The 27,749-nt window shown below is 40.4% G+C and overlaps 2 protein-coding genes across 3 annotated transcripts; one reads left to right on the top strand and one right to left on the bottom strand.

The window, feature by feature from the left end:
• Positions 1-215: 215 nt before the first annotated feature.
• Positions 216-15,068, bottom strand: LOC126995729 (uncharacterized). Of its 2 annotated transcripts, XM_050855568.1 has the most exons (7): positions 14,921-15,068; positions 14,066-14,207; positions 13,455-13,540; positions 13,097-13,201; positions 12,474-12,620; positions 7,416-7,452; positions 216-5,184 (listed from the first exon to the last, which is right to left on the bottom strand). In XM_050855568.1, the coding sequence occupies exons 1-7, from the start codon at positions 14,975-14,977 to the stop codon at positions 5,162-5,164; spliced, it is 597 nt and encodes a 198-aa protein (XP_050711525.1). In that variant the 5' UTR covers positions 14,978-15,068; the 3' UTR covers positions 216-5,161. The 2 variants fall into 2 exon arrangements, with proteins under 2 accessions (XP_050711525.1, XP_050711524.1); XM_050855567.1 differs by lacking the exon at positions 7,416-7,452.
• A 4,289-nt stretch (positions 15,069-19,357) lies between these two features.
• LOC126995728 (protein JTB-like) lies at positions 19,358-25,581 on the top strand. Its single transcript, XM_050855566.1, has 4 exons — positions 19,358-19,442; positions 22,140-22,294; positions 22,576-22,669; positions 23,273-25,581. The coding sequence occupies exons 1-4, from the start codon at positions 19,387-19,389 to the stop codon at positions 23,433-23,435; spliced, it is 468 nt and encodes a 155-aa protein (XP_050711523.1). The 5' UTR covers positions 19,358-19,386; the 3' UTR covers positions 23,436-25,581.
• Positions 25,582-27,749: the final 2,168 nt, after the last annotated feature.

The raw sequence follows: 27,749 nt of genomic DNA, 5'->3' as shown, positions 1-27,749 counted from the left end.
AAGTTGTCTGGTCTCTTGTAGTCACCTGAATATCATTAATTTACTGTACGTATACTCCTTATGTCTATTTGCTGTGGTGTTCTTAAGGAGCAATAACTATGCTTAAAAACATATACACATAATCATAATGGCAATAATCTAGAACCTGAATGTGCCTCATAACTTGCCACATCTTATGAATGACCAAGGAAGGGACAATCATTACTGATTACTCGTGTTCAAGTCAAGGGTAAGGGGTAGTTTCAGTCAGGACTATGCTAGTGATTTCTTATTGAAGAGTTAGTTGATCATTGGAGTGGGTGCACAAAAGCTGTAGGGGATTTTGAAGTTGTCTCTGGAACATTTCAGAGTTCAAGGAAATAACTTGTAGATGAGGTGGTATAGGAAAGGTGTGAGTACAGTTACCTTGATGGAGAGTCCTTTTTTATACTTCGGTGACATGATTTTTACAGAAGATTGGGCAGGTGCTAGCTCATTTTCCAGGGTTAGAGGTGTTTGGAAGGAATTCAGGGAGCTTTTATCTTTGTTTTCATTAGGTGGTCTTTTCTAAACTACAAGAAGCCTGTTTGCGCCTTGTGTGAAAAAGTGTAGTATTGTTATATGGTAGTGAAACATGATATGAAGGGTGTTAGCAAGCTTATGCATGCAGAGATATGTATTGTTAGATGGATGTGCAGTGTATCTCTGAATGATAGGCCTAAAGAGGTTCATATTTTGGCTGAAGCTTTGAGGGGATACGTATTGATTGCATCAGTGTTGTGATGGGGAGGTAGATAGAGATGGTTTTGACATGTGGAGAGGAAGGGTAAAGGTACTTGGGTGGGAAGGGTGGAAGAGGTAGTGGTTAAAGGTAAAGTTGGTTGAGGTAAACCAAGGAAACTGGGAACACTGAAAGACCTTTGGTGCCTGGCTGCAGACAGAGAGGCTGCTGGAGATCAAGCCAAATAGAAAGTCACCATTAAGGACTGATACATGCAAGCATATATGAAGTCTCTCAAAATAAGATGAGATTCATAACTTACAGCTCTTTTACTGCTAGGCTAATTTTTTACAGCAAAAAGAGGCTGTGATCAATCCCTTTAGAATATAAACTAAGATGAAAACCCATTTTCCTTTGAATATATCAGAAGGCAGCTACTTGAGAATATTTTTTTTTTATTGTACTGAGTAACAGTAACTAGTCATTAAAGGTCTTGATTCATTGTGGTGGATGTGTTGAGTGTCAGAGTAGTGAAAAAAATGTACTTGCTATGGCCTTTACTGTGTCTTTTAAGGCATAATGTGTGTATCCTTCCACTTATGGCAAGTTTCCTATAGTATCTCTCACATTATGCACAATTATTTTGATCATTCTGCTTCAAGATTTGTTATGTTATCATTAAGAAAGCCTAAACTTTTTGAGGAATAGATGACTAAAATAATGACCTTATACATGAAAACATCAAGTACCATTTGAAGGGGCATATCATAAACTTTTGTTACACTAAATGTTTATTATCTTCTTAGGCCATATATGGCTGCCGACTGAACCAAGTGGCATGATGCTACAACAGAATGTATGGATGGTAATACTCATGGTTGATGATGAGGAGGAGTGATATGGTAACTCATGACTTACCAACATTTACACAAAAATCAAAGTGTGTACTTTTCTGTGTGTAACAGTATAGCTCACTCGTGGTTTAGAAATTTTTTGATATCTCTTGCATGGTAAGGTAAAGTTGGGGGTATACGCTAGCCTATAGCTGTGTGTGGCCTCAATGTTCATCTCAACTCATTGGCCCTTGAGCCTGTAGTAGGAAATATCCCATTACCTGAGAATACAAGGCTAGTGGGACAGTTGGGTCACCAGTTACCTTCCCCAGGTTTCCCCAGGTACCCAATTATTGACCAATCCAAAGGGGAGGATGAACAGCTGTGTGGGCTGTGTGCCAACTACCTGGGGTGGGATTTGAATAGAGGCCTGTGAATTCATAGATAGGCATGCTAAGCACTTACCCACGAAGGCACATGGATTTGTTGATTGTGCTTTAATCATACAGCTTAACATATCATTGAGTTGTATTACTGAGCTACCTCATTAAATTTTATTGAATTATTGTTTACATGATTTTAGTGATTTTAGACTCTAATGCCCTGTTTTGCTACATGGCAGCCATCACTTGCAGCTTTCAGTAATACTTGGTGTCGAGCATTTACGTGATGAAACTCCCAACTCTTCCATTCTTCCCTTATAACTCATTGACTCTCAGCCTTAGTCAAGGGGAAACTAGATTTTACTAGATAAATATGCCCTTTTATCATCTGTTCTGCTATATCATTTAATTTGTGAATTTAAATACATGCATGTGTGAGTCTGCCTCATAGAAGTATGCTTCCAGGGGCTCATTTTTTCTTTTCTTTTTTTTTCATTTGTGGTGTGTATTTGGAAAAAAATATGTCCAGTGAGCATATTGTAACTGCTTTGCCACTTGATAATTTGCTGTTTGTCAGGCTTCTAGGAATGCATCTCTATCATGTGGAGTTGATTAGTATTGTATTTGAGCAAAATGTTGGACTGGATTTGTTTTTCCACCAGTTCAGCCATGTGTGTATTACATTCTTCATTCTTCTTGTGTGACTTTGTACATGTTGATGCTTGTATGTTCATGTAAGTGGCTAAACATAACTACATGTTTGTAAAGAGGACCACTTTTCATGTTTTATATAAGTGAATGTTTCATTTTATTGCTCAATCGGTGAAGCACTTGTTGCTCTCATTATTACTTCTTGTGCACTAGAGTAAGAATCAGTAAGGGGCATGGTGGCCGAGTGGGTCAGAGCATCAAGCCTTGTAAGTGTTGAGCCGGGGTGAGACTATTTGAACCCCAGTCCCACCATGTGATGTCAGTAAGGGCATTCAGTCTTAAACTCCAAGCCACAACCCCTAAAACAACGACCCCATATACACATGGGTTAAGGCTGACATGACAAAGAAGACTTATTTAAAAGTCAGTCATGTAATAATCGACATTCTCAAGGTTATACATCGATTGAGGAATAAATTTAACCCCTTAAAAAGTATTGTTCATAATTAAAAAGTTAACCCTCTAAATTTGATGTTAAAAGTAAAACTCCAAAAAATTTGACTTTTCCACATGTTCGTATATACAGTAAGTTGAGTACAGTGTGATGTATTGGTATACCTGTCAGTTACAATAGAATCTCTTTACACGTTTTATATTATGTATGTGGATGTGCAATAATTTAACTGGGGAAGACATTTATATCGTTTATTGTTTATGTTTATTGTTCAAATAAATATTAAAACAACTGTCTCTCTCATGTTTAACAGGTATGGTATAAACACTTCAAAGGTTGATAGTACAGCACAGTATGAGGGAGTGGCAACCCAGGAATTGTTGAAGTCAGTATAGACAGAAAACCAAAGGTAAAGGAAATTGGAACCTTTGCCAGGGCAGGCTGAAGTACATTAACATCAGACAGAGGGATGGAACTCATTAGGTAAGACTCTTTCCCTAAAATGGAGTAATTAGGGATGAGGATGATGTAGTATTGAAATAGCTGCTAAGATTACTGATAGAACAGTTTATATTTGTTTCACTTGAGAATCCCTCATTTCATATCACAACAAGTACCCTACAAAGCCTATGCTCGCACAGACCTTATCATATATGCATTGGGGAGCAAACTAAAACATTGCTCATCTCCTTTCTTTAAGGTTATCAGGTCTGGTCTGCTTAATATTCTATCCTACATAGGGAAGATACTAACATGGATATTATTGGAGCGGAGTTTTTCACTCATTAAATCTTCTCTTGATTGAGATAATGATGAAATGATTGAGTCAGTTTCTCATTGTTTTTCCACAAAGCTTTTCTTTCCAGTTTTATACTTAACTCCATCAACCTCTTTTTGTCAAACTTTCTCCCCATCTGCCTTCACTTTCCATTTTGTCTGACTGACTGACTGACTGTCTGATTTGAATTTGGTAAAGGCTACACATATACACTTAACTGAGGATAACACATGAAAATATACAAGGTAAGGAAGATTGTTCTGCAGGAAGGTTTATATCTTCCCCTTAGAGCTAAATCTATTCTCTATGGCAAATCTTTCTCCACAGAGACATAACATTTTGTGAATATACATTGCTCTAGTTACTGTTTGCCCCCACTGAATGTGTATCATGTATTATGGACTGTAATTTATTTAACATTGGAACAAAGTGGAAAAAGTAAAATCCTGGAGGATGCTTGAGAGTGCCCTGTATTAAACCCACCTCCTAGAATGTTCATATGTTGCAAAATGTATACAGTCATTTAAGGGTTCATATTTTGAATGAACGATAATTTGTATAAAGTACATTACAGTTTCGATAATTATCAATATGAGCAAGAAACTGGAAAGCAATTACAGTTTTGGTTCTCAAAGCTTATACAAATTTGAGATCACAAAACTGCCAACACTGCAATTTACAGCTCTCAAGTAATACCATTGTTTTTATTATAAACAATATTTTCTCGTTAAGACTACTTGCTACACAGAGTGGTGTCACATAATAATTATAGATAAGATATCAAATCATTCTCGTTCACAGTGGCTATAAAAATATTGTTGTGGAGAGGTTTTATTACACTGTATCTTGGATGTAGAGGGTAATCCTTTTGCTGAGTGAAGTATCCCATCATGCAATACTTTCTCCATACAAATGAATGCTAATGCATTTATGAAGTTATGTGACTTAGTGTCATCATGAAATAGTACTACAGGTATGAGACCGTGCTCTGAAATATTCAAAACACATGTTTACACTCAACATTCATGTATGTGTGACAGGAAAGTGCTAAATTGAGATTTAACCATTTAACTAATTTCATTGATTTGTTACAAAAGAGAATTTTAATGTGTCTGTTTATGTGTGTGTGTGTGTGTGTGTGTGTATCAGATACACACACACACACACACACACCACACACACACACACACACACACACACACACACACCACACACACACACACACACACACACACACACACAAACACACTTTATACTTGTTCTACTCTGCTTTGCCGAGTATCGAAGATCTGGGGTCCAAGGAACAGGTGTCAGTCCATCTCAAAGGCATCATTTTCCCACACATACTCACTGAAGTCATAGCTAACCATTTGTCCTTTCCTGTACTGTAAGGGCAAACAAAATTATGTTAGGCCTGATTATACATGAATCTCCGCAGTATAACAAACCAACATTAAAAAATGTTGCTTTAACCAGTGTTGACAAAGCTTTCAAAAGTATATATGATGAATGATTTGAGAAAGTTCATATTTATGATAACTTGCAAGTTATAGTTTTGACCACTTTCATTCATTTTATCACTAAGAAGCAATGTGGTCATTTTGTGATGCTTATGCTAAAGGTTCTATAAACTTTGAGCAAGAATGTGCAGAATCATTGAATTTCTTAATTTATTTTAGGAAACAAATAAAATAGAATCTCATCACATGAGTCCTTGGAACATGCAACTTTGCAATTATGTTCTGAACTTACTTCTACCAAATATTCAGTTTATACGACAAGAACTAGCACTGAATTAGAACCTAAATATATGAATGTGCAAAAAAAAGCAGTGGGAATTAATTTGCATGCTGGAATTGTCAAAATCATGCCATTGCTAAAATGACCTTTCAAACAAGTCTTAAAGAACATCACAAATTAAGCTTTAAATGCTGGCAGAGCAGAGGCAAGGGAAGCAGAATCTGTTATGGTTCAGTTCTGTGAACTTCAGATTATTGTAGAATACATATGTCATTTTCATATAACAAGACCATGGTGTATGTTTTCTAATTGCTTCTAGTTGGTTATAAGGGATCACTTTTTTATTAAAAAAATCTTCAGTAGATAATCCATCATAGAAAAAATTCTGCAGTCTGTAATCAAGAGGGAAGACCACATGAATGAATACTTCCAATACTTAATTTATTAGAAAACTTCCTCTGTTGCAATAGAGTATAGCAGGTTTCTCAAGTCTCTTCATCAACCAATTAGCGTATTGTATCCTCCGCTTTATGATGCCTTCCCCTGGGATTCCCCCGAGCAAACCTCCATGCAAGCCACCTTCAGACCCATCTTAATTAACTCAAGACTGGATCCATCCACTTGCTTAAGAAATTAACTTTGTGAGCACCCCCTTGACCTACTCCACACAGGATTGTCTCTTACAGATGCAACCCAATGAGCATAGCTAATCTTATAGCTGATATAGCTCATATAGCTGTAGTTTGCTCTCACAAACTATGATGGTAATAGACCTTGATTCAGTTTTACGGAGTAATTGCTGGTTTGACACAGTCGTTACAGCAATTCTCCATGATTACAGTCTGCAAAGCCACATTGCCAAAGGTGTCAGGTTGCCTCTTGAAATCAATATTTAGTATCCATGTCTCACAGATATAAGGTAAGACACGTAGCACAAGTGATTTGAAAATCCGAATCTTTGTTCTTTTGCACAAGTATTGACAGTGCTGTATACTCATGCTGAGTGACTCCATAACACCAAGGGTTCGACCAGTATGCCAAAAGGCTTCTGTACTACACTTCAAAAATATAAATTTGCTTGAGGGTATAACTTCAACACAGACATTAAAAATTATGGCTATTCAGGATATGCTGAATAAGATATGAGATGGGGATGGATTGGAACTGTATTTCATAAAGACAGAGAAGAAAGGAATGGTGGGACAACAGCAATACTATTTTGAGAACTTCGTTAAATCTTAAGTTAATAATTTTTTAAAAAAGCTGATTCATGTATAGGTTTATTTAAGAGTTATGAAACGTAACTTTAGCACACTGGTGGCCTTTCAACTGACACCATTTATTCTTCGGGTTCAGATTTACAAATTTTTATATTGTGGATGTCTTTAACTTTAGATGAAAATTGGTGATAATCAGAAAATAAGATGTTTTACTAAAAGAGGATAATTTCTCAAGAGCAGGTATTTAGATAATTTACCAATAACATTGCTGAGGTGGTATCCAACTGGCATGTCTCTGTTCTGGAAATGGTTGTCCCTGTCACGCATAGTTACTTAACCTCTGCATTAAAATTGGCTGATGTCAGCAAGGGCAAGAGGCTGCCCTATATAAGGTGTACAAAATGTCCTAGCAATACACAGTGCTAAGGGGTGCTTGGATGGGGTGTTCTTATGGGCCGTTCTGATGAAGGATCCCCAAGAAAGAAAATATTTGAGTGATTATACATAATTATTTGAACAAGACCTGTAACTCAAGTGTATCTCTATACCTTGGAAGATAAATTTAGTAACTAGTGTGTATAAATAATTGTAATCTCATATGAAAGTCTTTACAGCTCTGATATGAAGGTAAACATTAAGGAGTCTTATTTACTTACACTCATAAGTGCCCATTGTAGCAGAGTTTGGACCAACCTGTGGGCAAGAGATGTCCATGCTGTGGTATTACCTGAGTTATGTGCCTTTCAGCTATCCATTGTTTGCCTGATTTCAAACAAGGGCAGCATTATTTGTGCTTTTTCTGACTTTATTATAATTCTACAGGCACTGATTATAAAAAAATATAAATGAGTTTGCACCTCACTTACATAAAAAATAGTTAATATTAATTCATAAAGTGATGGACTGTTTTTATGTGCCATGAGTTGGTTTCTTCTACTCTGCAATTCATACAAACTTCATTCATGCAGTTTCTATGTAGCTTCCTATGTCTTCAGAAGGGAATAGGTATTAGGTTTAAGAGTCCTGCTCGCTCTTGTCTGTCCAAGCATTCCAGCAAGTATCAGGACACCTCTCCTCCCGAAATTGACCTATCTTTCGGCCACTCCCTTAACTCTTTTTAGGAGCAGTGAATAGCAGGCTTTTTTTTTCACATTTGCTACCTTTTTTTATGCCCGTGAACTGACTACATGAAGATCTGAGCCCCATGATGACCGATTCTGTTCCTTCTTGATAATAAACCGATATCCCATTAAGATGATGCCTATAAATGGGTAGGCGGTGGCTGAGTGGTTAGCGTGCGGTCTCCACATTCACCACGGTATGGACAACGTCGGTTCGAATCCCCACGCTACCACCTGGGATTTTTCAGTCACCGCCGAGTGGCCTAAGACTACCCACATGCTGTCCTGAAGACCACCCATCAACCCGGACTCTAGAAGGAATTGTCCAAGTGAATCAAGAATGAGTTCTGGGGGGCAGCATAAGCCAAGCATAAATGGCGCCTCTATAAAAACTGCCTGCGCCACGACGGGCTTGGGCCTACCACCAGGTCCCTGAAAAAAGCCTACCGGCGCTATAGGCGAAGACATAAAAAAAAATTAAAATAAGAGTTCAGTTTTATGATACTTGACGACTGCCAAACTGATGGGTTGTCTGCCCAAGCACTCATATCTGGATACCTTTTTTGTAATGTATCTGCTGTGCCTACGATGGCGACAGACAATGAGAGATCTATCCAAAACCACCGGAAACTGTACAGTATATCGTTTTCATATTTTCAGTTGTACAGCTTTAATAGCAGCCGTGTGCCAGGGAGCACTTAGATATAGTTATTTCACACCTTCCGATTGTCATCTTAGGCGTGACTTCTCCGTAGAGTCGACGAAAGCGAGTTCCATGGAGGCTGGCCAGTGCGAGTGACAACACCGGTTACTGGATTCGGTATATTCAGTCTCTTTCATCTACCCTTTTTTAGTGTTAGATTCCCAGTGTAGGTAATACGTCTTGTGGTGCAGAACCAGGTAGACCAACAACTCCACCATTAGGTTCTGTTTCGGTAGCGGGAGGAGTGGTGGCCATGTCGTGAGGCCACAGGCGGAAAGAGTTGGCAGCAGAATGCAGTTTTCATTTTTATACTTTTATCAATAAAAAGTAATTCACTTAAAGGTGAAATATTTGGATAATCATCTGATCTTCCGCAGGACCAAAATTACTGTTTACTAGACCGGACACTCAGCCCTCAACACTTAACTGGAATACTTGGCAGGTCATGAGTGAGGCGTTCCCTTGTCACAAGCCTTTGATTTTGAGAGTAGGCACGTAAATTCAATAAGTCCTGAAGTTCTGAAGACATTTTTTCAATGAGAACACACACACACACACACACACACACACACACACACACACACACACACACACACACACTTTCTCTCTCTCTCTCTCTCTCTCTCTCTCTCTCTCTCTCTTAATCTAAATCCGTATCAATCATAATATTTACAATCCATCATTAACAAATCACAATATATGTACACGGGAAAATAATAAACAAAGTGACGCATCTGTATTCTTAATCAACAGAAAAAGAAAAAAAAAAAAGTCAGCTTACTGTGTGCATGTCGCTACTTCCGCGCGAGGAGCCATCACTCCAGACAAGAACCACACCATTACGTACAAATTTTCTCAGTAAAATTATTTGATTACTTGTTTTTACATCGTTTTGCATTTTCCATTTTGTACTCTATATATTTACTGTGACTGCTCAGCTTTGATTGAATTATAGGCTACAATGCTACTGTACTACTGTCGTGCAATGTGATGCATCTCGGATAATTTTCCCAGTGCCTTATAGTTTCTGATGTAACGTGTCTTATGTAATGTTTTAATACCACGTTGCCTATGTGTGAAGCGCCTTTAACAGTGACCTCCCCACAACTGCAGAGATAACGCTGGACTCCCCGGGCATCCTCCAACGCCTCCCCGACGCTCATTACCCAGCCTTCCAAGAGGCCAAGACCATCAAGATATATTTTCCTGATCAGGTAGGTGCCAAGACTTGATTTTAATCATACTCTATATCCTGTTGTTTTCATCTGACCTTCCTCAAGTGGTTGTTGCCTGCTTGTGCTGCAGTTTCTAAGTCACTTTCCAATTAAAATTGCCATAGTTAAGGTTTGGTCTACGATCTCTCCTGCGGTGTGTTTCCTAATGCCCATTTCAAAATGTTACTCTTGAAAACACATCGATTCTGGCTTACCCACAAAATCCCCCCGATAATTGTTTCTGGAAGGTGATCTAAGTCGTCCTAAATCTCCCGGCAAGAGCCTATATAGCACACGGCCCTGGCGTTCGAGGTCCTCCAGCAGTGCCGGACTGCCGGTTCATCAGGTATACCCGCGTAACGCAACGTGAACTACGAGACTGAACTGTCAACGAGCGAGTGTGCTGTAATGGTGCGTGAATGCGAAGTGCACGGATTTAGTTTATTTCATAGGTAGCATTATCAATTATGCTACTATAATTTTTCTTATAGTGTGTATCATCCTTTTTTGTGAATATGGATTGTGTGCAGACTTAGTATTAACATGTTTGTAGGACGATTTAATATATATATATATATATATATATATATATATATATATATATATATATATATATATATATATATATATATATATATATATATATATATATATATATATATATATATATATATATATATATATATATATATATATATATATATATATATATATATATATATATATATATATATATATATATATATATATATTGTAACAGGAAAGCCTAGTATGTCTGATCAGTTATTGATTTCTTTTCTCGTTCATTGTAGTGTTATCTCGCCCTGACAAGCTTAGCAAGATAAGGCTCTCAACAGGTGGGCGTCACACCTGTAAGGGCTGCCCGACTTTTGTGTGCTCACAAGTCTGTAGGTGTTTGGGGTCATTCTTTTCCTTGGTTGGAGAATTGTCGAAAAGATAATGTTTAGTTATATACATGAAGATATAATATATATATATATATATATTTATATAAATTTATATATATATATATTATATATATATATATATATATATATATATATATATATATATATATATATATATATATATATCGAAAAATGAGCAAAACATTCATAAGCTAATATACAGTTGCAGCATAAAACTAACATTTAAGAAAAAAATATATTGATCGTATTGAAAAGATGCAAGACAGCTACTGTACAAAGGAGTCTTTAGCCTAAGAAATATAAATTAATGAAATAATCTAAAATAACTAAGGTGACGTGAAGCCATGCAGGTGCGTGACTGGGAGGTTGGGGGAATATGAATTTTTGCATCAACTATGGAAAGCCCATATGAAAAGGAAACACGAAGAACCTTTACAAAAAGAGATCCAAGAATTTTTTTTCCATATAAGTAAGAACACACACACACACACACACACACACACACACAGACACACACATGTCTGATAGACTGATAGTTCAGTCGGTAAAGCGCTGCACTGCCAGGCTCTTCGGCCTGACAAGCGGTGGTTCGAGCCCCGCTCAGGCCCCCCTTGATCAAGGAGGATGGAATGCGTGGTGTGTGAGGTCCTGGCAGTACCCAGAGATCGACTAATGAGCCCTGCAGTTGCTCTAATCGGGAGGGTACTTGCTGGCGATTGCGAGTCCAACTCGTGATCAGGCCGTGGTGAAATACACACACACACACACACACACACACACACACACACAGGCACTAATAATCCAACTTCGTAAGTAAGCTCCGCAGTAAACAATGAACAGTTTTGAAGAAAGTCAAGCACAAGTTCCTCTTTCCTTACACAAATATCTAGAATCATGGACGGAGGAAAGCGTTTGCCAGGAGGGGCGAAGTAGTGGCTCAGTGAGAGATATGGCAAGCAAACGAAAGAGAATAATTTTCCCTTACGCCGACTGACTGTTGAAGGCAATTAAAACAGTAAAACCCGCAGGATATCAGTCCAGCGTAATTACAACATTGATGAAGTATTTAGAAATACATACAAAGATAATTATGCCAGGAGGAGAAGAACACGATGAAAATATTAGTGAAAGCCAAGCTGATGTATGCTGCAAGATCCGACGCGAAATTCAGTACTTTTCGTACAAGGAATTTAGTTGACAATACAAGATGTGGAACAAAATCAGAGGATTGCAAGAGATCTTGGTTCTAGCGACACGGTAGTTTGGAGTTATATATTGTTGAATGTGAAATATGTTAATCACTCATTTTCACTAAATCGTTTCAAAATACATTCAAATGTGACACGTTGGGAAAGAACACACTGACACAAGAAGCTAAAGTTTGAAGTTCAATTAGAAGTTTCCGGGTTGCTAACAGGAAACAAAATACCACATATACAAATAAATGATCTGAAACTTGAGGTACCGATGATCTTCAAAATCAATATACACCGGCCATGATCACTTTCCCACACACAGGGACAATCAAGCAAACACGGGTGCAGGACATCGCAGGTGGACATTTAAGATGGAGTATTTACAAGAGAAATAGGGTATCTCTCTCTCTCTCTCTCTCTCTCTCTCTCTCTCTCTCTCTCTCTCTCTCTCTCTCTCTCTCTCTCTCTCTCTCTCTCTCTCTCTATATAATTTCTACCTTCCCCAAAGCAATCTCAGTCTCCATGCATCCCTTATAGCCTTCACGACTCACCATGCGCGTGATGACCCCCGCCACCGGGATGATGACGCAGAACGCGAGGCCGTACCCGCAGAGGGCAGTAGTGACCATGATGAAGAAGTGTGCGTAGTCCAGATCGATGAACACGTCCCAGAACTCACTGTCGTCGACACAGTCAACCTGAGAGTGGACAGTGTGTGATGAGAGAGACCATATGGGGTATATTTGAAGATGTAATGGGCTGTCACGGGAGGAGAAGGAAAGTGATATTGAAGAGATTGAGGAAAGAATCGAGGGTAAAACTAGAAAAAAAATAGATTGAGGCAGAGGACCATCCGAAATCACTCGGCTAGAGGGCTGGAGCTCAGGGCTAAGGGCCAAGGCATTGAGCTCCATTCTTTGTCCATAATTATGAAGATCCCCGTGGCCTCGACGGACATGTTAAACGAGGTTACTTGAGGACAATTTTTAGGAGCGTTGAAAGCACTCTTTTACAGTTCACTGTCACGTCTAGGCGGGTACGAGAAATTCTTCCTTCTCGTCCCCTTATGGAAAAAAAGAAAAAAAACTCGTGTAGGTTTATGCTAAGATGGCGAGGGTATTTGAGTTGAACGACTTTATTTTGTACCTCAAGGCATTGTACTCGTGGAACTTACCGACAAGTCCTGAGCGGTGGTGAAATAGTCGTAGATGCAGTACGCGTTGTAGGCGGTGATGCCCAGCGCCCACACGACCCACACCCACATGAGCGGCACAATGACCTATTGGGAAAAAAAAATATATATATATATATATATATATATATATATATATATATATATATATATATATATATATATATATATATATATATGTGTGTGTGTGTGTGTGTGTGTGTGTGTGTGATGCACGCACACACACAAAACAAACAAACAAACAAACAAACAAACACTAGAAAAGTTATATAATGAGCCCTTATAAAGAAAAAAAGTTAAATCACAGCCAAAAACAACAAATAATTTTAACATTGCTCACAAAGATAAACCCGTTGATGAGACAGATGCCAGTGATCATGCCCACGATGCCCTCCGCGATGCCCACGTAGCTGCGCACCTCCAACTCTGCGATATAGGAAAACGTTATGCCATCAGTGTTACAAACAGAGGATCAAACTGACAAAGCAGGGCTCATACCTTCGCCACGTCGTTTCTCTGGTAGGATATGTTGAATCATGGTACCCTTTTATTTTCGTCCACAAGAGGAGGGGGGGAGAGGGGAGTTCTGTTATACACGTTACTTTTATTCATCAACATTGTGCTGTCACGATCAACGGGTCGAATATAGAGAAATTAAACTGAGTGCAGAAACGAACTATACCATCCTCAAGGTTACAAGACATATTTAATCCCAGCTTGTCTATTAATACGACACCAGTTGAAGTCGTTTCGGGCCTTTTTTTTACAACAAAGGAAGCACCTGAAAGGGTAAACTTAGAAAGAAAAAATATCGCTATGGCACTGCTCACACAAATGGAAAACATATTATAAAAAAGAGGGCTAGAGAGGTGCATTGATACTCCCCTTTTGACAGAGTTCAGGTCATAGGAAGTGTGAAATACAGATGAAAACGAACCAGCCGATGCTTACCGTCATAGTAGCAAACATCAGAGTCGTTTCTCGAGTCCTGACAAGGATCGTAGTTTCCTATGGCGCTGCTGTTTGTACTGGTGCACTGGGACACCTCGACCGCCTTCCAGATGTAGAAGCCTTCGCTGCCCATCGCTACCAGCTGCATGGGAGAGAGAAACGGCAGACGTCTCACCTGCTGCCAATATCTATTTTCTATAAATCGTAAGTCTTGTTACACACACAAAAAAAAAATGGAGGAAGTAGACAATGAGGAGTTACTACTGAGAGAAGGAAGAAACGTCAGCCACATTGAGGGCACAGTAAAAAGTTGTGGAAAGGAAGATGCTTGAGAGACATAAAGAAATATAGCTTCCCGGAAAGAAACATAGAGGTTTGGAACAGACTGAATGAGGATATAGTATCGGCAAAGAGTGCACAACTTTAAGGAAAAGCTGGACAAATACAGATATGGAGGCCGGACCATACGAGCGTAAGCCCAGGCCCTGTAAAACTACAACTAGGTAAATACAAACTCTCTCTCTCTCTCTCTCTCTCTCTCTCTCTCTCTCTCTCTCTCTCTCTCTCTCTCAAGCATCCAAACAAATACCCCTTCGTGCATGTTTTCGACAACCTTGGCCGTAGAAATGATCCCTTCGCCCAGTAACACCTTGTTTGTCTATTACTACCTTGGTTGGTTGCTGCTTAGGTTGCATGTATCCGTAAGGTACACAGCAGATATACAGTGAAAGTGAATGTCAGCTAGATAAGACACGAATTCGATCGTTTCCTTAATACCAACAGTGATGTATATAAGTTAAGGTGGCGTGTTTTTTAGACCCATCTTTCACAGTACAGAATGGTAACATCACTTACTGTAGCCAAAGAAGCAAAGACAATACCAGTGATCCGCAGTCCCTTGAGCTCACACATCTTGCCGCCTGACGCCTCGCACTATAGTGTTGTTATCTGGAGCAGTGTTCTAGCGGCGCTGCGTGGATAGCGTCACTAATCTGCTGCTGGGTTCACTCAACACTGCCCGCCGCCCACAGCCTACACCTCTGTCGTGTTTATCTTATCTTCAACAGGTATTTGTCAGCTTCAATAACGAGGATGATTAATAACGGGAGGTGGTAAACATGAGGTAAGCACGAGGGAATGAACCATGCCATGACATCCCGCACTGAGTTCACCCCCGCACACGCGCATACCACAATATATGCATGCAGCCACTGACCAGCCTGTAGCTATGCATGGAATGCTGTGATCGACTGAACGTCTTTGTTGGCTGTTCATTTATCACGCCTGTTCCTTTATTCGGTTAGCTGACACCTTTCTCTGATATGTCATTCTTCGCATCCACATTTCACACTCCGCTCATGCACCTAGTTGACATCATGAAATCAGACACCTCCCTAATTTGTACTGTTAATTAAGAATGATTCACGGCTGATTGTTCCGTGAAAAGTATGAGTAACGAGTGTCACTTGTAGGACTATATTTTTTTTATTACATCAGAGGACTCAGCTCAAGGGCAACAAAAAGAGTACACACACAAAAAAGCCCGCTACTCGCCGCTCCCACAAAAGTAAAAGGCAGAGTAGCTAAAAGAGAGGTACGTTTGATACAGTTACTAAGATGTTATCGTAGTGTAAAAAGCTGTCAGTTGTTCCGTTCTCACATCTTATCGCACACCCTCCGCCGTGCCATCTCATTCCGTTCAGCGTGTCCTAGTTCACCCAATGACCGAATGAACGCTTGCCTGTGCTGCTCCGTTTTCACTTTTCATCCCTTATCTAGTTAACTGATGTGCTTCTCGGCTTCAGTTTCGTTTAAAAGTGAGAGTTGCGGCACTATGGTCTGATCCGTGTTGTAGTGTTTGGCGAGGCCGTAGAATAAGTTACCGGGACGCGCGGCTCAGTCTATCCGGCAGGAAACGGAAGGCTCAACTTATCTTGATACAGATCGCGAGTTTTATTCTTATCTTTTCTTGAGGGTTCCAGAGGTTTCAATTCTTTAGTCAGAAGCTATTGTTGGATATCTGATCGACTTCAGTGAAGAAAATGTGAGGGACTCGCTCTTGCGGGTGTTACGTCCAGGGCTACTAGGATGTCAGTTATTTTGCTTTTAATCAATGTTCGCTCTTAATCTGAGCAGTTCTATGTTGTCATTCAGTGTATAATTCAGAGGAGTTTTTTTTTTGTATCGAAGCGATACTTGGTTGGCTAAGTAAAGGAGGGCGAAAGGAGGCAGATGGATATTAGGTATGACGAAGCACAACGTTGCCTAACTCGCTTGGCGAAGTGTAAATATTTGATTGATAAAACTGCTGACGAAAGCACATCAGGCTGCAAGGGTTGGGAGGTGTAACCACGCTGCGTCGCTGGCTCGCCGACTCTGCAGCGTGGTACGTAAGCCAGCACGCTTTTGTTCCTCCTCGGAGTGACTATCGTGTCATAACGACTCACTAGACTTTCCATACCCACTCTCTCAGCTATGGCAGCGTAAATAACACCAAAGTGAACGCGAATCATGAAAGGCAGAGTTACAAGACTAGGCCAACAGGGTTCTTGAGTGGACAGGTCGCGGCCTAGTGCTGGGCCTCGATAGATTAATTGTTACTTCGGTCGCCCCTTCTTCACAAAATCGAATACCTAGTTAATACCAGCCAGCGGGGAGGCAGGTGGCTCTTAGCAGTGTCAGGGGCTTACAATATAAGATGGGAGTATTGCTTAAATGAAAACTGGGTTGCAGGGGTAAATTTTGAAGAACAATACCGTTTTGGTAACTAATAACGTGTGTGTGTGTGTGTGTGTGTGTGTGTGTGTGTGTGTGTGTGTGTGTGTGTGTGTGTGTTAACAAATAAGGAAAAGTAAATAGATAACTAACAATTAAAAAGTAAATATATAAGTACGAAGCGGGCTCATGACAAAATATCAACGCCTGATTAGATACCGCAGATACGAATTGTTCTTTTATCTACGGACGATTTTTTTTCACCCAAATTACCGACGCTACGGAAATACGAACCCGGCAGCGAGAAGCGGCAAGATCCAAATATAACTCGCATTTATTTATCATAGTAGACGGTCATATATAGTTCTATCCCTAAGTCTATCAACAGTAATGTTTCGCAGGGTTCTGTTGTCACCCACTCTTTTTCTATTGTTCATTAATATTTGAATATGTATGGGCCTTCTCTCCCCTCGTATGGAGTATTCATCTCATGTATGTGTCGTGGTGGTGGTGGTGGGGGTGGGGGTGGGGCGGGGGGTTCCACACATACAGTTCTCTTGGATATATAGTGGAGTCAGAGGCTTTTCCTTTCATCAACAGTTACTCTCCTCTGACACTCTTCTACCTTTAATATGCGCCGCAATATTGCCTCTATCTTCTGTTGATATTTTCAGGTTGACTGCTCTTCTGAACAAACTAACTGCATGTCTCCACCTCTCCCGCGTCCTCGCTGCACAGGACTTCCTACTTTCTACTTTCTTCTTTCTACAAATTCTTTATGCAAGAGTCAACAAGCGTCTTCATTCTTTCATCTTTTTGTAGGTGAAACTTTGGAACAGTTTTCTCGTCTGTATAGCCTCCTGCCTACGACTTTAACACTTTTTAGGAGGGGACTATAAAGACACTTCTCCAGTCGAAATTGACCACTCTTCTGGCCTCTGAAAATATCGTTTTTATTTCAGGAATAACGCGGTTTTCTTTTTTCCCGAAGCTGCTTCCGTTACTTTATCTATCTATCTATCTATCTATCAAGAGAGAGAGAGAGAGAGAGAGAGAGAGAGAGAGAGAGAGAGAGAGAGAGAGAGAGAGAGAGAGATTTTAAGGGATTGGAGAGCATATAGGAAATGTGTATCCCGGGTGTTGTGTGGGAGGTACCAGAGAGAAAGGACGGAGATGATGAGGGTGGCACTGAGTGAGATGGGGTGGGATGTGAATGGGAGGATTGCAAGAACAGAGAGGGAATGGATGCTGCTGCTGCTGCTGGGACTGAGTGGTGAAGCAAATGAGAGAATTATAGAAGCCATGAAGAGTTTTCTGGAAAAGATGTGGTATGCGAGAAATAGGGAATAGGAAGATTTTAACGGATACTGCTTGTTTTGTTTTTATTTTTACAGGGTCTTCTTCTTCAGTGTCTTAGGGGGCGGGCTGGTTAGGTATTTTTACAGGTTGTGCCGATATTAAGGTTGATATTCTTAAACGACCCTGCCTCTCATATCAACAATTTCCAAAGGCCAAAAGGAGAGTTCTAATGAGTGTTCTCGCGGTACAGAAGAAACCTCAGACTACCACCAGGGTCATAAAAGTAGCCCTGGAAATCCCCAAAACTCCCACGAAAGACTAGTAAATTACGTGTTCTTGGGCGCAGAAGTGTTTTAAAATATGGCCCTTGACTCTCCAACGGGTCAGCAGGTACAGCAAGAGCACCGTGATCGTGAAAGTGGAGTGAAAAATGTAATAGTGGAAAATAGCAAAGCACATATAGGCAAATAAATCATGGAAAGAAAACAGAAAACCTAAGTTCAGAATAAAGTTCTTAAGAAAGTGATGTAATACTGAAAAGAAAAGTGATTGATTGATTGATAGTTTATTGTTGCAAGTAAAAGTGTGTATAAGTGAAAAAGAGGAAAAGAGGAACGAAAGGAGGAGGACCTAAGAAGCGATACAAAGCGTCACAGGTCAAAAGAAGAAGAAGAAGAGCAAGAGGCAGAGAGGAGTGGGCTAGGAGGCTAGAGGAGGAAAACGGGGCGATCTGCACGGTGTTGGGGCTGGATGGAGACAAAAAGGAAACAGAAAGAAGAATGGTAAAGTTGGCAAAAGTGTTCCTCGCGCAGTGCTGGGAAAAAAGGGCACAACTGTCTGAATAAGTGAATATAAGTGGCTTTATCTCAGGTTAGAAAATAACATAACGCTGAAAAGGAAGGTGTGAACAAGAAGAAGGGAGGAACGAGAGGAGGAGGACCTAAGAAGCGATACAAAGCGTCCTGCTCCTGATCTTGATGTCACAGGTGGCTCGGGATTTCTCCCCAGCCAGGCCTTTGTATCGTCAGCTCCTGCGAAAAGAAAACAAAACATGCGGAAAGTCTATGTTCTCGGGGCAAGATATCATTCCCTACACCTTGCACGCCACATGCCCTCCAAGAACTCTTTCACTGCCTCAATCACTCGTCCACTCGTCTCTCCACAGGTCAAAAGAAGAAGAAGAAGAAAAGCAGGAGCACCGTGACCGTCCCCGCCTCGAGACGGTCCACGCGGCGTCAACAAACACGGAAGGAAGCAGCTGAGGGTGAGTTCAACTGAGTTGTCAGCGGCCGCCTCGCCCCGCCACCATGATAGAGTCCTGCTCCAAGAAGCGCATGATCGTCGCTATCGCCTGTCTCATCGGGTGAGTGGCCTGCCGTGCCCGTTGCCAGACTAGGGGGCTCTGGGGGGACGTGTCGCCTATAAGTTGGTAGTGCCACGTCTGCCTTCTTTCTTTTGACCTGTATCGCTTCTTAGGTCCTTCTCTCGTTCCTCTTTTCTTCTTATTTACACACTTTCCTTTTCAGTAGTTTGTTCTTTCAGCGCTATTACGACGGAAATTCACCCGACTCGTCCATTTACCTTATCTTACCGCTGTGCCAAATCCTCCAGGATGTGGGCAACCATGGACTTCCATCTCCTTCTGTCCCTCGTGGCTCTGCTGAACTGTCCACCCGTCATATTCCCCCGTGTCAGCTTTACCAATCTGTCCGTGTATTTCACTCTTGGTCTTCCTCTCCATTGTCCAGTTACATGTAGCTAAAGTAGATATATGCGGATATTGCATGTAGTTTAGACCCATAACAGCTAAGAATGTCCAGTTTTGCTTATTGCTCCAGTCCTTCATCAGCGTCACTCAGGTGGCCGGCATTTTGTGTCTGATAGATCTCTTTGTCGTCGTCTTCAACATTTCTCAAGGGGGCCCAAAGCTTCCTCCATTTGGGGATTGACTTTAATTTGATTTGTTTGATTCAATTAACTTTGATAGGACTTTAAATAAAAAAGAATTGTGACCTGTTTTGCCATGCATAGCGGTGGCGTGACGCATTGCTGACTGTCGGGAACTGGCAGTTCAGAGTGAAGTTGGTGAAAAATTGGAGATTTACCTGGTTTTCCACTTTAAACTGCACTGTAACTGCCAGTAGGATTTCTGACAGGTAAATGTGTAGCTTATTAGCTCCACTACCTCAAAATACCATGTCTGCCTTAATATTATTTTTAAAGGGTGAAAATACATGCTCTTTAATTTTAATATGAAGGCACACATGGTTAGAAACTAACCTAACATGACCATGACAATGTCCCCAGTGCAGAAATAGTTGGAGCAGTGCCTGCAATCTGAGGTGCAGCAGCAATGCTTGCTTAGGTTAGGTGAGTTTAGGTTAGTTTCTAACCATATGTGCCTTCATATTATGGTTGAAGTGCATGTATTTTTGCCCTTTATCAATAATATGAAGGTGTATATGGTATTTTGAGGTGGAGGAGCTGAACTACACATTTACAACTAGTAGCGGTACAATAGACTCATTCAGAAAACAAATACAAACTCACTTGTCACCACAACACACCAATACTAACAATTACACTTGATTCACTTCCCTCCCCTGCATACTCAGCTTTCTCATCCCCCAACAGCCAACATAAATTTGCGTGATATGCACCTGATAGGTGCCCTGTGCATTATTGTCAAGATCAGGATTGAAAGATATTGTGAATTATTTGTTAAGATCAGTCACCCAGTCAGCAACATCGTGTTTTCAGGTGTATGCTACTTCATATGTAACTTTTCTCTAAAATCAATGCAGATTAGAAAACAGTACCCATGGCCCTCATTATATTCATTAGTTTCTTAATGGGGAAAAAATACTGTTAGGAATTAAGGGTTGTTCGGGAAGTAATGGTAATTCAGTGGCGAAACCGAGCAGTCGAATCAGCCGTTGGGTTTCGAAAGTTCTAGAATCAGAAAGAGACGAGTTATGTCCAAGCCCGCCCCGCAACCAGTCCGCAGTAACTCCTCGCGGTGTAAACACACCAGTCAGAAGCTATACTCTACTAAGTGTCACAAGGGCAATGGGCGACTACATCCCTTCTACTTCAACCTTATTACTACAAGGCTGGCATACTCTGCCGACTTAGTACTTCAGAAAACTGTTCTGAAAACCCTACTACGAGAAACTAAGTGACCCACTAATTATCTCTTTCCTCTGGGCTCTTGGGGAGGGGATATTGGGTGGGCGCTTAGCTGGGTAGAACAGCCTAGCGCCATAAGGTGAGTCGGTGGAGTGTGATTTCGGCCTAGAAGGTGTATTGCGTAAAAATCGCAACAATACCATTAAGTTTTATCTGATGTATTATGATTTTCAAAGCATACAGTTTTTATTCTCTCCATTTCTCCATCATTCATACTGTAATCTGAGTCATTTGAGTAGTTTGTGAACTTAAAAAGTTGATATATACATGTTTTCTTAGTGTTTAGCACAATTAGTCCCAATCAGCATTGAAATGTGTTCTAAGCACTACACTACAATGTAATAGCCTCTGATCTGGAATTGAACTCTTAATCTTTTGGCTGTGAGGCATGTATCTCCATAGGAACTTACATGAAGAGGAAGCAGTTAAAATATTAATTGAAAAGAGGTGATAAAGATGTAAGAAAATTCAGCATTTGTGTGCCAAGTATATATGTAAGTTCAGGAGTTCTCTGACAACATGATTAAAAATAATGTCAAATTATGAACTTGACTCAGTCTTGTGAAAGCATAAATAGATTAGAAAACACATAAGGCTATTTATCTAGTTGCATGTGCTTCTCAAGATATTCTGAACACTGGATATACAAAGGATCAGATTCTGGGATTGGATATGAATTAGATCATCTTTCTGTGCCCAATCCTCAACCTTGTGTACTTAAGAGTAGGTGTTTTTGTACTTTGTGCTGCCAAAACTGTAAAGTTGTGGGCACATTCTTCCTTAATAAGACTTAATAATATACTACTGGTACTTGTGATTGAGAGAAGTTTGCAAGGGTTGAGATAACTTTTCTCCTTGTATTTTTCTGAAGCCTGTCTGTGCTGGTTCTTATTGTGGAGAATGAGCTGACCCCATCCGACACACGGCCTCACACCCACACCACAGCACTCCCAAACACCACCCTTAAGGAGCTATGCTGGACCAGAGAGGACACACAAGAGCTGGAGGAGTGTCAGCCTTGTACTGGTAAGGGGATCTCTTATAAATGTATGAGGGAGTGTAGGTTGTGGTCTTACTGATGGGTCAGTGTAATGTGAGGTATTTGAGGATGAGTATGTGCTGTGTGCATACCACTGGTGAGACTAAGTTCACCTTTTAATGGTAATGGATCGAGTGTGTGTGCCTTGTATTGAATAATAAGTAATGTTTTCAGTGTGTTGGTATTGGGAAATATGTAGGTACAAGCTGTTGGTCAGTTTTTGAACATTCAGGTTTAGCTCATACTGTTGCTTTCCCATCCCTTACAGCATTTGAAAGAACAAGTGGAAATCCATCAGTGTGTACTTCAGCCAAGTACCGCCAAAAGATAAATTGCAGTAAAACTGGAGAAGTGTTCCGAAAGTAAGTAGACTGGGAATTTATCCATAGCAAGATGCCAGAACAATGAGTGAAGAGCAGCAGCAATCATAGACCATTCACTTCTTTTTAAGTTCTTTTTGGCAAAGTTTTCATGTGTGTGGTCTCATAGCACGGGGTGTTATCGTGTAGACAAAGCACCTCTGCCAATCCACTTTATGATTCATTTGCTAGGCCATCTTCCACTACTCCTCAGCCACTACCATCATCTGTTTGTTTACATACAGTAGCATGGTTGTTCGTACCTACAATGGTTTTCCATTCGTACAGACAACCAACAACTCGCTCTTGGTTGGGTGTACATGCAACTACAGTTGTGTCTACCTCCATTAGTTGAAGGAAAAACGCTCAGTGTGACAAAAGCTTTATTTTCATTTGTATCTATCCATCTATTTACCTATTTGCTCATCTCCTGTTGTACTAATCTGTATGTACTAGCCTTTTCCTCCTCTGTTCTATCTCTTTAAATTATTTAGAAAACTGTTCTTCCTCTGAGTAGTAGTTCCATTTTTATGGTCATATGCAAAGCTTAGTCACTCAAACTAAACATTAAACTAAGGTTCTTAAGGTAATTTCCTAATCCTGCAGGTGTGATCGTGTGGTATGGCTAGAAGAGCGCCACTTCTGGACCTTTGAGGCAGTGATGGCAATGGTCGGGATGGCTGCTGGACTCGCAACCATGGCCAGACAGAAAATTCTTGACCACAGAGTTGTTCAGAGGATACAGCGTCAAGTTGCAGCAGGTGTTTGATTGTTTGTATGTATGTATAAATGTGTGTATGTGTATGGTATTTTGTATATTCAGAGTTGTGAGTGTATGAAGTTATTATATTGAGACCTTATGAAAAGTAATGTTAGAGTTTCCTTCTTCCTTCATGTATTCATATCTAATTGCTTTTGGTTAGAGAAATAAATAGCATGGTAATGTAATTTTCTATCATTCCATTTCTGTCACTGTCATCACAGATTCATCCTATCCACTAGTCACATATACACGAAAGCCTCTGCTTGACGAACTGCATTACCTTCCGGCAACAGTTGAGAGAATACTTATTTTAAGTGTATGGGGTAACACTTTACAGCTGCCCCAATGGTCATGCCTTATAAACTAAAGTATACTCTGTTCCTTAGCTGTGTAAAGCCTTGATGAACTTGGATGGATAAGAATGCCATTTTATCCTTCTTTCTATGGCATGAAAGTTGTTCCTGAATGAAGATTTATTTATTATCTCACTCACTTCCACCTTGGTTCATCAGACAGAGGTTTTATTGTATGGCTGCTGTTTATTTATGACTCTGCAGGTGAAGTAGATATTTATCATAATATTTACATGAATATATGTTGAGGATGTAAGTCTTTCCAAACAACTGGTGTATGTTGATAGAGGAATCCAAGTAACTATCAGGAGTAAATTTGATTCATTATTTCCATGTCATAATCTTTTGTTGTGATAGTTCTTTAACACTTCAAAACATGTACATCAAAGTATATATAAGTTGGCATATATTTTCACTTTGCAATTGTTGTTGAGTAAAATTTATATGTACTGTAACTCCCAAAGGTATAGAATTATAATATGCTCTACAATCTGAAACAATGAATCTGACACATGTTGCATGAAGTGGTGAACAAATTTTGATGCATGTTTGCAGTCATATGGTGGGGTGGTGTTGATTAGCCTGTTAGCAGTAGTGCCTCTGAAGGCTAACCACTCTCACCAACCTTACAGAGATAAACGGTCAGGCAGCATGTTTTATATTGTTCACTGTGCCATCCTTCGCCCTGCACATCAAAGAGTTTTGGGAGCCATTGCACAGCAGAAGATGAAGACAGCTATGTTTAGGTATAACCTCTCGGAACTGGTAGTGTGGAAATCAGAAACTCACTCAACCTTCCCCCTTCCCTTCCAAGCACACAACATGTACACACACACACACACAACACCCACCCTCACACACATGCACCCCCCCCCCCTCCTCCCCCAACACACAAAGCATAGTAGTATGGAAAGCACAGTATGTACTCTTGTTTGATGTCTCATTCATAATTGGCTTCAGGTTACCAAGAAGGTGCTACAGGAAGAAAATAATTTGTCAGGCCAGACAGAGACAGGTGATGAGTGTCTTATAACCCTAGCAGAATCATTACCTTATGATGCCCCACAGCAGATTCCTAAGGTTGGTTGAGAAAGCATAGTAACGTGTACTATTGAATGCAAAGGGACAGTGTGAAACCCATTTTATAAAGCAGAATATACTGAACTATAATACACTGTTAGATATCACCTTGTGTTACATATCAATCCTTTACTGCCTTTCCAGTACTGTAGTTTAAAATGCTGCTGGAATTTTTTTTTTTAGTGAGGTAGGGCAAGACCAGAGATGTAAATTTGAACTCCAGTAGGGCCATACTATTGGCCTCTCTACTTTAGTCTGTTGAACAAAGATTTACTCTTAGCTCCAAATGCATAGTGGAGTACAATTCTGTATATAAAGAACAGGAAGTGTGACTACAGCTCATTTAGATTACAGCTGATCTTTTGGATTGGGCTCAAAGGGGTATATGTTGCTGCTTTGCATGTATGTGTTTGTGAAGTGTAGATAACTTGTTACTTCATTAAGAGATTAAGTATTTATTCATAAGTATACAGTGCAAGTACAGTGGAGTAAAATGTCAGTCTTCCATAATATTGAAATTCTGCTCATGTTGATGGTGTCCATGAATTAGATACCAGTTCTGAGAGTAACCTGCATAACTGTTGGGGATAATGTTCATAATGCTGAAATTGTTTTGTACATGGACAATGAGGTGACTGCATTAGTTTTATCTTTTATTATATATTTATTTATTTCCCTTACCGTGATGGATATTGTTTCAATAAATGATAACGTTTTAATGTAGTAATATTTGTGTTTTCCCTAACAAGTTTTGATGAGATTACCACAACTTTCACTGGGGATAAAAGATTTGTTGATATCGTTGTCATTATGTTTAATATAATTGTAAAAAATTAATTATCTGCAAATTGCACATCTTTTTATGTCACATTGACTACTATCAAAGTGCTGTTACTCCCTTTCCCCCATAAAAAGATGTTTTTTTTAATGGTTCTAGGGTAGGTGTTTGTTTTAAAGTACAAGCAAGTACAACGTAAATATAAATAGTTTAATTGCTTTAGGACAATGATCATGATAGGCATCTATTTATTTATTACTTTACAGGATAAGGAAACATGCCTAATCTAAGAAGGTAGAGACAAGAATAGAGGCCTGTAATATGCTGCTCCAAGAACGAGGTAAGAGGGAGTAGTGGCAGAAATCAGTATTGTTTGAAGTTGATTACATTTATGATTCAATATATATGCATTCTTAGTACATTTAGCATACAGAGGGAGGAGAAGGGGTGGGTGGCTGGAGGGGTGTTGTTGGAGGTGAAACGGGGGCAGGGGCTGGGGTGGTGGTGTTTGGAGTGTAACAGAGGCAGGGATGGTGTTGCTGTGGGTGAAAAAGGGGCAGGGGCAGGGGTCGGTGGCTGAGGTGGTGTCGCTGGGGGTGAAACATGGGCAGGAGGACGGGTGGGTGGGGGGTGTTGATTGGGGTGAAATAGAGGCAGGGGCAGGGGTGGGTGGCTGAGGTGGTGTTGCTGGGGGTGAAACAGGGGCAGGGGAGGGGTGGGTGGCTGGGATGGTGTTGCCGGGGTGACACAAAGACAGGGGGAGGGATGGGTGGCAGAGGTGGTGTTTTGGGGGGTGAAACAGAGGCAAGGGGAGGGAGGGATGTCTTAGGTTCTGTCTTATTAACGTGGTTTGTGGTGTTGGCGGACGGGCAAGACCAGGCAAGACTGATTTAATTAAAGGAAAAAAACTGAAATCTAAGGCCGTTCTCTTCCGCTTTCGTCCACATCCTCACCCCATATTGTTACTTTCTTATTCTCTGTGGCAGAAGTGATTTTATCTTCCTCAATGACAACACCCTGCTATTTTTAATCATGTTTAGTCTTTGGGTTCCTGCTGCCCTTCAACGGCGCGGCGTTTTGCTGACGCAGATATATTGCCCAAAAGTGGTGAGTATGCCGCGTCAACGGTTTTTACAGATACTTTCATTATATTACTTTTTTGATCTTCTCGGTTTACTTTCTCAGAAGGTGGTGGGCCTGCCGCATCAGCGATAGTTGAGTTAACCATCGAAGGGTGAGGGAAAAAGCATGCGTTTACGCTTTGCCCGCACAGAGATGGAAGAGCAAAGTATTGGGCTGCAAAGCATTGTACGCCACCTCAGCGATCTAAAGTACATGCCTTGTTTTTATGTTAAACACACCCAATGCTTATCATTAAGTAAGGTATCACTCCAGTCTTCCGCCATCTCAACTCTGGTGGTAAACATGTTTTCTGATAGGTCTCAAAGTGCTCTTCAGCATTCTTTAGGATCGTTTTCGCCGCAAGGTTCTCGTTTCTCGGACCTAAAGGAAACCAAGACAAAATAGTAGTGTTCGTACATTTATAAACGACTCATGTAAATTAATCCTTTGCAGAGAAGATAATAAATAAATAGGTAATAAATAGCAGTCAGTAGGTTAATGAATTAAAGCTCCCATATGTTTTATATTAGCTGAATGGGCATCATCCACGAATATGAACGGTAATAATGAAGTCATCATCATCATCTTTGAGAGGACCTAGTAGCTCAGTGAGTTTGGTGCTAGGCTCGCAACTGATGGGATGCGAGTTCAATCCCAGCTCACGGCGGCTTCTTGGTGAGATAGGCAGCGCTTTCTTAAAACCAAGGAAGTCTCTATGCTTGTAACCCTAGCCGAGTGATATGCTCTTCGATGATCATTTAATCACCTTTATAGCCAATACTATTCAAATGCATGACAAATGTCTTCTTCAACATTTCCACCTCTCATTGTCTGATGTTAATGTACTCCTTCCTGCTCCGGCAAAATGGCAAGTACTTACTGTATGTGGTGCTCTGGAATAAGGTGCGATATCCTGGTACAGAGATCATGGCCTGGTGGGCGTGGTCATCTTTTTCATTCTCATGCCACTCCACGGTTCTTACTTGT

This window comes from Eriocheir sinensis, chromosome 8 (assembly GCF_024679095.1).
Source record: "Eriocheir sinensis breed Jianghai 21 chromosome 8, ASM2467909v1, whole genome shotgun sequence".
NCBI lineage: Eukaryota > Metazoa > Arthropoda > Malacostraca > Decapoda > Varunidae > Eriocheir > Eriocheir sinensis.
Note: the sequence above shows the minus strand (reverse complement) of the source record. Positions and strands in the feature narration are given on the sequence as shown.

Bases quoted from the DNA above. Each gene is read 5' to 3' on its own strand.
- LOC126995728 (XM_050855566.1), top strand. From the start codon at position 19,387: ATGATAGAGTCCTGCTCCAAGAAGCGCATGATCGTCGCTATCGCCTGT. The intron at 19,443-22,139 runs GTGAGTGGCCTG...ATTTTTCTGAAG, and splicing joins GCTATCGCCTGTCTCATCGG to CCTGTCTGTGCTGGTTCTTA. The intron at 22,670-23,272 runs GTAAGTAGACTG...CTAATCCTGCAG, and splicing joins ACTGGAGAAGTGTTCCGAAA to GTGTGATCGTGTGGTATGGC.
- LOC126995729 (XM_050855567.1), bottom strand. From the start codon at position 14,977: ATGTGTGAGCTCAAGGGACTGCGGATCACTGGTATTGTCTTTGCTTCT. The intron at 13,541-14,065 runs GTAAGCATCGGC...CCTATATCGCAG, and splicing joins TGATGTTTGCTACTATGACG to AGTTGGAGGTGCGCAGCTAC. The intron at 12,621-13,096 runs GTAAGTTCCACG...GTCCACTCTCAG, and splicing joins CCACCGCTCAGGACTTGTCG to GTTGACTGTGTCGACGACAG.